We start from the raw sequence: 13,572 nt of genomic DNA on the forward strand, positions 1-13,572 counted from the left end.
GTGATAGCAAGGATATTCCATCTTACTGAGGTTTTCTTAGGTGAGCATAAACAATATCCAAATCTCAAATAGAGACCCCAAGAGACAGCTCTTGTTGCAGACAGGGCACAAACTTGCTTCTAGTCCAGGTAGGTTTCCTGTGATGGGAGGAGATTTGAAAGAATCTCCTGAGTGCATGTAGAGATGACCCCTGGAGGACTAGACGGGCCAGCGTTGGCTTCTGTTGTGGAAAAGAGGAGCGTCTGGTGGTAGCCTCTGCCTCAAGGATGTCTGTCAGATAAACCATCCTGCATTATATGAAGAACGGGGACTAGAGGAGAGGAGTGGGGATTCTCGGCAAGGGAAGGGATTAAGTACTAAATCTGACGTGTTGGCCATCAGGGAGTTTTCCCATTCTTTTTCTCCAATGTTGGTGGAAAGGACAATGATGAATGTTGGCAGAGGCAACTGAACCTGGCAGGGATTTTGATCTGCGCAGAATAAACTAGAAAAGTTGGGGGAAGCAAATGCAAAGTGTAATAGGTGCAAAGGCACAATTTCTTTTGACACCTGGGTATTCATGGCCTCCCTCTCCCCTCACCTCCCAATCAAGGAGAATCATGGTGATGTCATTTTGGTATTTTCTACTTTTCTGGAGCTCTATGGCTTAACTGTGCAGTGAGAAGGTACTTATAAGCCAAGATGGGGTATCTGCTTCAGAAAGGATCTTTCTCCAGGAAAGGTAAAAGTGGAGAGATAGTAGGGAAGAGCCACATAGAGGTAGAAACAGTTCACACTCTGGGGAAACCATAGAGAGTTTTTCAGGGATAGACTAAAGAATAAAAGAGGGGATAAGGCTGGCTTGAGAAAGAGATGGCTTTGGGTACTAAGAGTCAGAGAATGAAAGGAATATAGGGAGACTAATGTTTCCTTTTGATGGTTAGACTGTGGTCTTTTGAATGCAACAAACCACAGAGACAGGGCTATAGGAGCCCCAGGATTCACTTAGACCATGGAATCCTATCTCGTAGCAAAGCAAAAGAGGCAAGAGAACATACCACTCAACTTCATAACTCAATCATTACCCATTTACGCTTACTTCCAGAATCACATCAATCTAATTTTAGGAGCTGAATAGGTCAAGGCTGAGCTGTGGGGCCCTGTCTACTTCTGGCTTATCCTTTTTTTTTCTAGTGTGAGCCGTTTTAGAGACCCAACCCAACCAGGGGTTTCCACAGGCCCTCCCTTCCTTAGCCGGTCCTTGTCTCCTCAGCCAAAGTATTCAAGAGAATCACTCAGACTCTGTAACATACTCCCCGCCCTTATTCCTCAGAACAGCAACTGCCCTCAGGAGAAAAGCAGCCCCAACCCCAGGATCACATCCCCAACCTTTCCAGTCTTCTAGATCCCGGCCTGTGACCTGGTAATCCACCACACATACATCTTTTAAACTCTGATGCCTTCAAGAACTTCAGCACTGGATGTGGACTTCCCTTACCACTCCCACGGTAAAGCGGAGTCACAGAGAAGGAAGGTAACTTGACTGGCTTGACACCACTGGCAAGTGCTGCACTTGGGGTTCAACCCCAGGAGGACCTGCTCTAGTACTGATTTCTCAAGTTTCTGCCCCCTCACTGACATATGTTGCTTTTTGGTGATCAAAGAACACATCTTGGAAAAACCTAAGGAATACATTTCTAACACTCTAGTATTTTGACCAAAGATTTGTATTAGTAATGCAGTCCTGGGAGTGTCTCACTATCAGAAGGTTCAAAGGGCTGGCCCCAAACTAGAAACACTACATGTCTGTCAATTCATTCCGGAGAATGAATAAACAATGTGATATTTATTCCATTCAATGAAATTCTACACAGCAGTAGAAAGGATGAACTGGAAATACATTATTCTGAGGAAAGAAGTACCTTATTCTAGTGTGTTTTATGTTCCTTCCTTTGTGTTTTTAATAAATTTTGAAAGTTTAAAGATTTTTTAATCTGGCAATATTATTTCAAGGATTAAGGCAAGTATGATCCGGCTGCCTGATGGATAGTTTCCGTGTGTAATTTGTGATTTTGGATTGTGAGTTCATCTTAGTGGGGCTCTATCTATAGGAATCTTTATGCCAGGTTGAGGGTGTTTTCAATAGCAGTTAGTTCTGTGTTGGGTTCTGCTAGTTGACCCCCCTTCTCCGTTAGCATTTTTATGAGTATTTCTTGGTTTGGACACTGTGAAGCTCGTGTAAATTCAAACTTCAATTTTTGTAAGGTCAGGCCCATATGGTTTCTCAGGGAAGTCTAGTTTCTCAACACAAACAGGCCAAGAGAGAGGAGCTTTCTTGGAGTCTCCACGTGCTGGTGAGCAATTTTTGTTTTGTTTCACTGAGGATGTAGCTGGGAATTTTATGCAATTTCAGTTCCCACATCCCACCTTGCTACAGTCAAAACCTTACATCCTATACCTACATGGCCAGTGAAACCTACACTGTCTGGTGACCTAGGGCAGCAGCTCCCCAAACCCGCCACCACTGGGGCAGCCCCAGGACCAGCTCATCTTTACTTGCCTCATGGTTGTTGGCCCTTGTGTATTTTGCTTTCTTTTGCAGTCAGCTTTGCCTTTAAGAAAAATGTTAGTTACACTTTAGCCAACATTTCTAGTGTTTGTAGTGGGAGAGATTTCCAATTTTGGTTCCACAATATTGGCTGTTAAGCAAGTTTTAGAAGTGCTAAAGTCCTCCTTGGAGATTCATATCATTAGCCTGCTGAAAGGCCAATAATGTAACCCTTTTTGGAAAAATGTACATTAAGATCTCTCTTGACTTGGGTTTACCCTCAATTACTATTTTGTTTGCATATTATAAATTAGGCAGCTCTCCTTGCTCAAGAAGAGTCAGGAGCCTTTCCTGAGGCCTCTACTCTAACCCGTCACTAGGACAGTGTGTAGCCACAGGGCAGGGGCCTTATCTTTCTGCTGCAGTGAGAACAGACCTGCAGTTTTAAACAAATGCCATACTGCTTGTATATGTTGAAAAGCATAGAAGAAAAAGAAATCTCCTTCTTTTATGCCATTTAAAAGGACAGTTTGCTCTGTTAAGAGGTTACACTGACTTTTCCAGACAGTAGAAGAAATACTCGGAGGGGGGGTCATATGCTGCTATAGCCTAACCATATGGCTTTGCCCACAGCTGGTTCCCCTTTAAGGAGCAGTTGATGACATGAACAGTTTAGAATACTCTGTGCCCTATTGTTATTAGTCAAAATAGCAAACAGTCAACAGTCACCCCATAACCTGCTGGTTTCTAATGCTATTTATTAGGTTGAGACGCGTGCTCAGAATTTACTGCACAGAGAGCTGGAGTTTGAAGAACAATCCCACAGAATAACAACTGTTTCATTTTGTGAGTTTAGCAGTCGGTCCCTTTTGGGCACAGATGTGGTCTGGGTGTATTCTATCGCCTCTACTCTAGTAACTATAATAATTTTAGGAATTATCCTTGTATGCCCTACCAGTACCAACAGAACACAAGGAATTCTGATGGCATAAATCTTTCCAAAGGGTAATTTTTCAATTAATATGATTAATCAGATGTCTATTAACTAGAATCACACTTAGGGAGATTTATGGAGTCTATAAATTAATGATTTCAATATACACTGATTTCAAAGGTATTAAAATGGGAGGTAAAGCTCATGCAAAGATTAACTTAAAAAAAAAAAAAAACAATGCCTCCCTCACTCCCCCATATGAAAGGAAAACGCAGCTTGGAATCTACCCGGATGGCTCTGCAAAGCAGCTCCTGCTGGGATAGGTGCCAGTCCTATTTCTCCATGTGTGTGGCTTGAAGGTTGCTTGTGTGCATCTGGGGGATCCCAAATCCATCTCTTAATCTTGCCCTCCAGGTTATGTGCTACCACCTAAACCCTCAGCCCAGATCAGATTCCTTTTTCATAAACTCACACAGCACCTCTTCAGTTTTCCATTTGGAACTCTTATTCCACTTATTAATGTCCAACTTCCCAAGTGACATAATCTCTATGAGAACACACTGTCAGTTTGAAATCTCTGGGAACTTGCAGACCCATATTGGTACAGTCCAGAAGGAAGACCACCAGCACTCATGTGGTGTATTTTCTCTCCTGCCACATGGGCATTCATATAACTATTCCTCAGGAGCTTATGCTTGTGAGGCACTTGGTTTACAAAGGTAGGTAAGATGACATCATTGTGGCTGAGATGATGTATCCCAGCCTCCTTTCCATTAGGTGTGACCCCGTGACTAAGTCGCTTCATAGGAAATGTGGCCAGAAATGGTGCATGTGTGTGTCTTGGCAGCCTACCCTTAAAACCTCCCAGGAATGCTGCGCCATGCATTTTCCCCTTTTGACTGGTTGGCATGAAAGTGACCACAGCCGCCTTAAACGCCACATTAGAGGACAAAAGCTTCCCTTGACCTGGGTCCCAGTGAAACCTGCCTAACGCAGAGCCACTTCTGCCTAGACGCCTGAGGTGGACTAAATGAAAATAAAATTCTTGTTCTAAAAGGTCCTGAATTTGGGGAATCTGTTACCTGTCTAGACTAGCCTAATACAGTTATCAACCTCAAGAAGTTCATGTTGTAAAAAAGACTCCGTTACTGTGCAATACGTTCCAAAGAGCCTTCAAGACTGGGGTAAAGCAGGGGCTCACATTTCCCAACTCAGCGTCATCGACTTCAGAAGCTATGGGTTCGGCTCCCACCAAGGATGAGCGGCCAAGTCCATGTAGGCTAACACTGACTAATGGATATTTTTCACTATATAGACAAGTATGTATTCTGAACCAGTTTCTCTGAGGGAGGGACTTAGTGGTATGGAAATTTTATCATTTTACTACACATCCCCTTACTTTTTTTCAAAAGTGAAAAATTTCATGTCCATTATTTTAGTCCCCAAGGGTGTCTGCAAGAGTCACCTCACCCACACTGTGCTTTTCCACTGCTGTAGCGATAGGAGGGGTCAGGACGAGTCTTCAGAATACCCTAGGAAGCCCGGTCAGCCCAGTGTCTTGAAGCGCTTTAGCAGTCTCACTTGCCATCTGCTCCAACCCTGGCCTCCCCCAGACCTCAGGACAGAGGGAGACCTGAGCCGTGAGGGCAGTTTCTATGGACACACAATGGGCTGTGACAAGGAGCCCGCTGACGGTTTGTCTTTGGTTTTGGGCACTTTCCAGACAAGCGAAAGGCACACGGTTTGGGTTTCACCAAGCCAAGCAGGAAAGAGAAAAAATGAACAGACTGGATTGAGGATGGACACAGAGGAAAATTAGCTTTATAACAAAGTAGTATTTTTCACTGCCTAGGCAAATGATTTTGTGAAAATACTTATATAAAAAGCAATAGATTGTTTTGTTTTTACTTAGTTATCATTATGCTTAGCTTTTAAGGCAAATGGGGATTTACATAAAGTGAAAATTTACAGGATCAGGGATTATGTACAATTTTGTGATTAAGTTCTTTGCAATTCAGGCAATGTACTGCTAGAAACTCCTATCTTGATTTCAGCTGCTGTAGGTACTATTTGAGGAACCAAATACATGGATGAAGAGAAAAATAAGTATCACGGGGCTAAATAATCAAGACTATTACAAAGAATATAAATAATAATTTTATAACATTGAAATACAAATAATAAGTATTTTCAGTATAAAACTTGCATTTGCACAAAGAAGCTCTTTAGTAACAAATACAATTAAACTATATTGGAAACTCAATGGTGCATGAGTCACAAATATACAATGTAGCAGTTCGCATGAACCTGGACTGAGAATAAGCCATCTGAAGGCCACATGCTGGTCTGAAGCTATCACAGGCCTTTCAAGCTATCATCCTCAAGAGGATCAAAATGTGGGGCTGAGGTAAAGAGATACTAAACAAGGAAGCTTTCTGTTGGCACAAAAGATTTAAATACTTTCCAAAATGTTGTTATATTTGATATGGTGGGTATACCACACATTTATAACACTGGTAGAAATAACTCTTCAACACTGAGATAAAGGCCAGGTAAATATTGATGCATCAGCAAAAGCACCCATCTCCTTTATTTCTCTCACTTCATGCCAGTTTAAGGTTGTATGCTGCAATCTCAGGAATACTCTCTCCTTTTCTGTGCTTGACTCTTCAATGTTTCCTATCCTGTAAAGCAACGCACCAGGTCCACTCTTGAAGGACTCAGTAATAAAACTTCACATGTTAAGTACCTGCCCTGAAGGACATCTTATCATCTACCCCAAAAGTGTCACAGGATACGGGTTCTGCAGGCTCTGCCATTATACCCAAATCACATAGAACCAGCACAGCGATCTACAAGGGGTTTGGGCCGTAAGTAAGTCAACATTTGGCTTTCTCCAGTGTCAAGCCAAACTGGCCAAAGCTTACTTTTTACTACAGTAGTTACTTCGAATTTCTCTCTCTAGGGGCCTGTGGCTAGCAGGGGTCGCATGCCTGAGTAGGCTACAAGTGTGTGCCCACGCAGTGAGCTGGATGAGCCCTGCCCTCACCCATTCAATGCTTATCCTCCAGAGGAAAAGACCCGGGGTTGGCTCTGTGTTGCCTCTGTATGAGGTCTCCCAGGAAGCTGGGATAGGGTAGCGGAACTACAAGATGAGTAATAAAACCAACTATGAGAAAGGTGGCTAAGTTTCAACCTTTCCTTCTAACCAATGAAGAGGCACCCGCTACAACTACTCACCCACAGAGCATTTCAAAGTCCAGTTCTTTTTGATTCAGTCACCTAATTTTGATTTATACAGAATACTATTTTGTATTTAAATAGTTGACACTGCAATGAGGGGAGCGTGATTATGTTTTACTCTTTATATCAAAATCATGTTTCCATGTACTTGACTTCCAGAATAAATGTATTAGCTATAAGAAATATCCTTAAAATTCTATTGAAATATTAATCTAATTTCAAATGATAGTTGATCAACTTTTTTCCTTTAGTTTTACATTGTCAGCACTGAAAGCAAGCAAACCTAAACACCACAAGTGGCAAGAAATGAAATTGGACGTGTACTTATCAGACCTTTTGGTAAAAACCCCATCTTTTGTCAGGAGGTTAAAAACAGGAAAAATGGTTTTCATAGCCAGGCATTGAAACTTTTAATGAATTTTCCTCTCCAAGATGTTTTTCTTCCCTCCAGTGTTTTAAAACTATTGCTGAGGAAGAAAATACATTTTAAAAATTATATAATTAGGTACTATTTGGGGTTCAATTGGAAATTGGCCTTACATTTCTAAAAAGCCAAAGTCAATTTTATTCTTCATTCCCTCCCCTCTAGTCAAATGTTCCACTTCAAAAAATTATTTCATTATGAGGGAAGGGAGATCATACAGAAAAAGCAAACTGAAACCTTTCTTATTCTATAACCCTGAACTTGAACTTAATGATCTTTGAAAATTTGCTTCCGCTGATTGTAAGAGAAAGAAATCCAGTGACAGGAGAGACCACCCACCTCAACGACGACCCAGAAAAGCTTCTTGGCATCAAGGAGCTGGAGCTGCCACCATCGGAAGGATGGCACTTAGGATGAAGATATGACAGAGACCTACCTGGTGCGAGGGAAAGGAAATGAACAGAAGTCAAGATTTCCCAGTCCCTCGGTTCTCTGATGGCTTCAAACTGGAAGACTTAATGCTGTCTTAAGAAAAAAACTATCAGTGATTCTTTTGGGGGGGGGGGGGTGTAGGGGGAGGGGACCCAGCCATCTTATTGAGGGCCTGCAGGAGAGGGTCAAGGGCTGAGACGACAATGAGATCTGACATCCTCGGCCCAGCGGGATCTCCCCAGCTTTACAGCCCTGGAAACCCCCTTATGAACCTCACCGCCTGCCAGATGAGACTGTCAGGTAACTGAACTGGAAAGATAAAAAGTAACCATCTCCCAAAAGTGGATTCGGACCGAGTAACAACTCCCTTTGTGTGAGGCTTGCTGCAGGCTCATTCAAGGGCAGGACAGCAAGTTTCAGAGCCTCCTCCCCTCACCAGCGACCCGGTGTTCAGAGTTCACAAAAGGAAAGGGTTATCTAAACAGCCAGATAAGAGCACACTGCACATTTCTTTTTTAAAATGACAGAAACTTTTGAATTTCATAAACCTGCATTGCTTATTATTCTGTCCGGACCCAAGGGGTGTAGAATCAACTTTAGTCATCTTTCGTAAGCTGGGAATCTAATTTTATGAATTTATTCTAAGACATAAATCAGGTAAGGCAGAAGTAGATGGATGAATTTTTTAAAAAGAACTTGGGCGCCCTGGGTACTTTTAGTAGATTGAGCACTGAGAGATTTACAGGGATAAAATCCTTTACAAGATTAAGGAAGAAGGAAATGAAACCAAATCTTTCATTTCCAGATATTCACTTTCATTAATTCTTTCAGCAAAAGGACATCAGTGAGGCAAAACGAGAAATGGTTTTTCAGTTATTAAAGTGGTTCGCGACCAGGGAACCCCTGGAGACGGAAACAAAACAACAGTGTTCGATTTTCTTCACAAGGCTACCTTGTACTGGCAAGACTCAGGGGACTTCTGGGTTGGAAAAAAAATAGTGCTAAAAGAACTTTTTTGAAAAAAATTGCATTTTGCCAAAAAACAATAAAACTCTCTCCTGTAAACTCTACTTCCTTCGAATCTCCAAAGGTTACAACACAGCATTCGAGAGGCTTGGCAGCCACAGCTTCGTGGCTGTGGTTCTTGATCACCTAAACCCTGAAGTTGAACAAACGCGGCTGCTGGCCCCGGCTGCAGGGCTGTGAAGAGCGTGGGGAGCCTGCGGGCCTGTGGTGGGAATGCTGGAAATAACTCAAGGAAAGAAGTAAAACATAATAAAGGACATTTAGAGTCAGGATGACTTCCAAACTCATTTCTACAATATCCAGGGCCCTCTCAATTTCTGTGTCTACAAAAGGGACTCTCTACTACGATGCCTGATGTTTCTTACAGTTTGACAAAAAGTACGCACTGAATGCAAGAGGAAGCACAACCTCTGCTACACTTGAGATGGTCAGGCTGCTCTGCTTTCACCATGGGGCCTGCAGCCTTGTCAGTGAACGGCGCTCCTGAGGGCTGCAGTCAGTTCCTCGGGCCCAGAATCTCTAGCCCCAAGCAGGTAAACTTGTGCCCATCCCAAGCCTCCAAACATATTCTAACACCACATATCCTGATTGTCATGCCTGAAAGATTCTCATTTATATACATTAGGCTTAATGCCATGAGACCACATGACTAGAGATTGGTTTTTTTTTTTTTTTAAAGAGAAGCTTGCTCACTCAGGAAACAATGAGGATTTGGTTTAAACTGAAGACCAGAGAAGAGCTGACATATTCCTCTGCTCTATATTCTTGGAAATACTGTCCTTAAACCTATGGTCCCTTCTCAGCATGCTGACTTTTGCGCTGCCTCAGTGTGTCTTCCGCGGCCTCCGTGTCAGGTGAACGGGGCTGCTCAGGGGCACCTTCCTCAGTCTCCTCAGGTTCTACTTCCTCCTGGGCCTCCCTTGGAGGCCCCTGGTCCCGGGTGTCACTCCTCTCCTCATCCACACCAGTAGCCAGGATGTCCTCCTCCTCTTCTTCCTCTGCTTCGTCCTCATCGCCAAGGTCCTCCTTCTCTTCTTCGTCATCTACCAGGCTGTCCTTGTTTTCTTCTTCGTTTGAGTCATCCTTTTCTTCCTCTGCATCCTGCAACTGGTCAGCCCTATGAGCCTCCTTGGACTTCTGATTCTGCTCTGAAGAGGGAAGAAAGGGGAACAGCCTCTGAATAAGCAATGGTCATTCAGCAATGAAAATAACTGTGTTTGCCTGTGAAATAAAAAAGGGGGTGGGCACGTGGCGGTTTTCTCCACATAGAAGCTGTTATTACACAGGACGGACCACTGGTTGGCGTCCCAGCCCTGTCCAGGGCTTCTCCGTCCCTCTCAGGAGATTTCATCGACTGTGTTAACTCTGGCAGAGCATGTGGTCAGGGAGGGCAAAGGTCCCGCATGTTTTGCATTCTGTACCTTTTAGAAGGCTCAGTGACCCACTCACTGGTCATGATAATCAGTTTGGGCCAATCACAGTTCCCCAGCAGTTTTTGGCCAGAGTCAGGAGGAAAAGCTTTCTCTCTTTCTACAGCGATCACTATCGCTGTTGACAGCCACTCAGTCACATGGAAAGAGAAATCTAACATCCTTTGGGCTGGGCTTGAATCTAGAACCTCCCTGGAGTTTTGGTTATGTGTGCTAATAAATTTTTCTTTTTTCCCCCTAAGTTACTTTAAATTGGCTTTCTGTTACTTCTAAGAATTCTACGGAACATAATATACCTTCTAATTATAGTTATGTTCCACATTACAACATTTCAATCAACGGTGTGCTGCGTATACCACAGCAGTCCCTTAAGATTACAACAGAGAGGAAAGCTTCCTATCACAGCCGCTGTGATGCAGCAGCTGCAATGTACTACTGTGTGTTTGTGGTGATGCCGGTGTAAACAACCCGCTCTGCTGCTGGCTGTGCAGAGGCGTCACACACAGCGACCGCAGCAGACTGGGTCATCTCCGCATGTGGAAGTGCTCTCTGAGATGTCTGCACAAAGACCAGGTCACACCTAACCACGTATTTCTCCTAGGTCTCCTAAGTATTCCTGTGCTTCGGTGGTGCACTGCCGTATCTACGGAATTCTTAAAGCCTCGAAAACTTCAAAACCAAAAAGAAACAGAAGCTTCTTTAAACTTTAACATAAAATTCAAAAACTACAAAGTCTCGTAAAAGTCTTCATGCAAAGTTTGAAAAATAGGATTGAAAACATGCAAATTCGGCGCTATTTGGGCTCAGAAACAGTGTGGAACAGTATAAAGATTTAAGGGTACTTCTTGTAAAGCACTCTGAATAGTTACTGGCACACAGTAGAGACTTAATAAATGGGAGTTCCCCCCGCCCCCTGCCTTTTCATTCCAGTTTGAATGAAGAAAAAAGTTGCCAACTGACTCATGAAGGGCATACACTTAAAGGGGAAGAGAAATTGCCACAGGGAAATATTCCTTAATATAAGAGAGAAAATGCATTTTGGTTCAAGTCTATACACAGAACATATTTCAAGGAATTTGGTAGCGGTGGTGGTTCGGTAACCTAGCATACTGGGGAACAGCCACCACCTACATGAGCACAAAATTCGGAAAACACTGTTGTATGAACTTGTCGTACTTACCGGGATGTTCAGACAGATGCCTGGGAACCGGCACACAGAAACATTCTGATATTACCACCAACACCTGGAAGGGGGAGATGTGATTTTATAGTGAGTAGGTAGGACTTTTATTACCAAGGAACCTCAAAATTAAGATTTACGGAACACAAGCCTCAACTTTGTCTCTCATTAGCCACGTGGCCCACGAAGTCACTTAACTACTCCCTCAGTTGTACTCTCTCTTTAAAAAATGGGTTTGGGCTAGCCTATCGCCAAGGTCTGTTTTATGTCCAACAGTGCATAATTCTGCTACATGGTCTTTCTTTCCAAAAACTGGGAGTAGAACTCTCTCATTGTCTCATACTCTCTCAGTTCTAGATCTGTCTAATGGGTCTGGAGAGCCACTCCCTTGGAATGTGTCACGTTCTGAGCCACTGGGAATGGTGCTGTTCAATAGTGCAGATGGCCATGCATCTAACTGCAGGGAGCAGACGGACTTACTACCTTTCATGGACAGTGACGCGCTGCAGCGGGAGGCTCTGTGCCAGCCACTGGTCATCAGCATGTAGAAAAATAATCCACTGAAGCCCCAAAATTCAGGCAGTGTCTGTATCAACTGAGATGGAGACCAGGTAACAGAGGCGAAACGTGGCTGCCTGTGTTTTCCATTGCTTTTCTCCCTGTCTAGCGCTTTGCTTTTCTACCCTTCAGAGCAGAGTTACTATGGCAGCAAATGATGCTGCCAGAGTGATTGGATGCACTCTGGGATCTTTCCATATTCGTTTAAAATCCAAAATATATACTTCATTTCTATAACCAAACCCTTTGTTTCCATGCGAAAACAACATTTAGTAAAATATTTCAACCATCACTAGGTTCAATCAAGAAAACAAACAAAAATCAAACTAGCAGTCTTGTTTTACTTCCCATCTTTTAAAATTTTGCACAAATAGGAAACTTAATAATTAGGCTTATAGGAAACAATGACTTGATCAGGAAATTCTTTCCCATGAAATCATCCTGCCGCTCATGGCCACGGCACAGGTTAAATGCCACAAACACTCTTAGAGGGAAGCAGAACCTCCAAGGTCAGCAGGGCCCAGCTTCACCTGGCTGTAGACCTGGGCTCTACTTTCAGCCCCAGTCCATGGCAAAGATGACACAGAGTGCTAACCTGCACACCTGGAGATCTCACCCGAGACAAAAATTCTAGTGGTGTGTGCTTTAACACATATTACAGCTGCAGAAAAGGCATTTTAAGTGGAGATATGTGTATGCTATTCGATGAAAATATATTAAACAATCTGAGTATATTACTGTTTTGAAAGTATTATTTTGTTAAAAAAAGTTCTCTTCCCAACTTCTTTTTTTCCCCACTTCTTATAAAGACGTAATATATCACTTAGTCACTTGAACAGTGTTGAATCAACTCTCTTCTTCTTTTGGGTCAAGCCTCTAATAACCTTCCTACACTAACTATTTGAATCTAAGTTTCCAAATGAACTTAGGGCATAGGCAGGCCTGATGTTATTCTTGAGCTTAAAGTCAACCTCAAAGATAAAATTTTAAAACTCTTTATGGCGAGAAGACTTCTCAATGGCCTTGCAACAGGCTCACACTCAACCTACAATCTCTGCAACTCCAGCTCAGAATCTTCTAGGGTCTCATGCTGTTCCCCCACAAGTACCTCACACTTGTGTGGCTCCGGAATACACCACAAGAAAAACCTACCACTAGACAAGTAGATGGGAGAAGTACATTTACATCCAAAGTCAAATTTATACAGAAAGTCAAATCCTTTTAGACTAGAGCTTTGGGGACATGTTAATAGCGGGAAGATTAATGCATCAGAATAGAACATACCTAGGACCTAATGAATGACATCGAAGCCTACCCCCCTTCACGGGTTATCACCAGCACTCAAATCTCAAATACAAACCAGCACAGGAAGTAAGTGTGCTCATGGCAAAGGAAAATGGAGCCTTCTTGGCTCCAGGACTTTGCCATACTAACTTAGGACTTGCGATAATGACAACTGCTAGTATTTTAAGCTTATTTTTAAAAAGACTTTGCTAAAAAGCCAAAATTCATTATAAAATATAAGGACAGACTTTTAAGATAACCTTAACTAAGTCTGTCCTTTTTATATACATTTTTGCTAATCATCACTTATTCCCATCATATAGCATTTAGAAGCTATGTGATTAATATGTACTATAAGTACTTTTAAATTTCATATTAATTAGTTTAAAGTTCAATCAAATTGATCAAGTGTAGGCAAAGGGAAACATTAAAAAATTATCATCAGAGTTAAACATCCTGAAACACTTATAGTTGCCTCTACAGTTAGATAAACAAATGTGTTACTCCAGCTCTTCCTAAAATACCTAGGGAGAA

At 42.6% G+C, this 13,572-nt stretch overlaps 1 protein-coding gene across 1 annotated transcript in view; it reads right to left on the reverse strand.

Annotated features, from left to right (window-relative positions):
• Nucleotides 1–5,600: 5,600 nt before the first annotated feature.
• Nucleotides 5,601–13,572, reverse strand: part of TMX4 (thioredoxin related transmembrane protein 4) — a 41,317-nt gene continuing 33,345 nt past the window's right edge. The window contains exons 7-8 of the mRNA XM_024559823.4: nucleotides 11,197–11,260; nucleotides 5,601–9,734 (exon numbers count right to left, since the gene is read on the reverse strand). Coding sequence (XP_024415591.2) covers nucleotides 9,373–9,734; nucleotides 11,197–11,260 — 426 coding nt within the window. The 3' untranslated portion in view covers nucleotides 5,601–9,372. The remainder of the gene's footprint in view (nucleotides 9,735–11,196; nucleotides 11,261–13,572) is intronic.

Source organism: Desmodus rotundus, chromosome 6 (genome assembly GCF_022682495.2).
Source record: "Desmodus rotundus isolate HL8 chromosome 6, HLdesRot8A.1, whole genome shotgun sequence".
Lineage (NCBI taxonomy): Eukaryota > Metazoa > Chordata > Mammalia > Chiroptera > Phyllostomidae > Desmodus > Desmodus rotundus.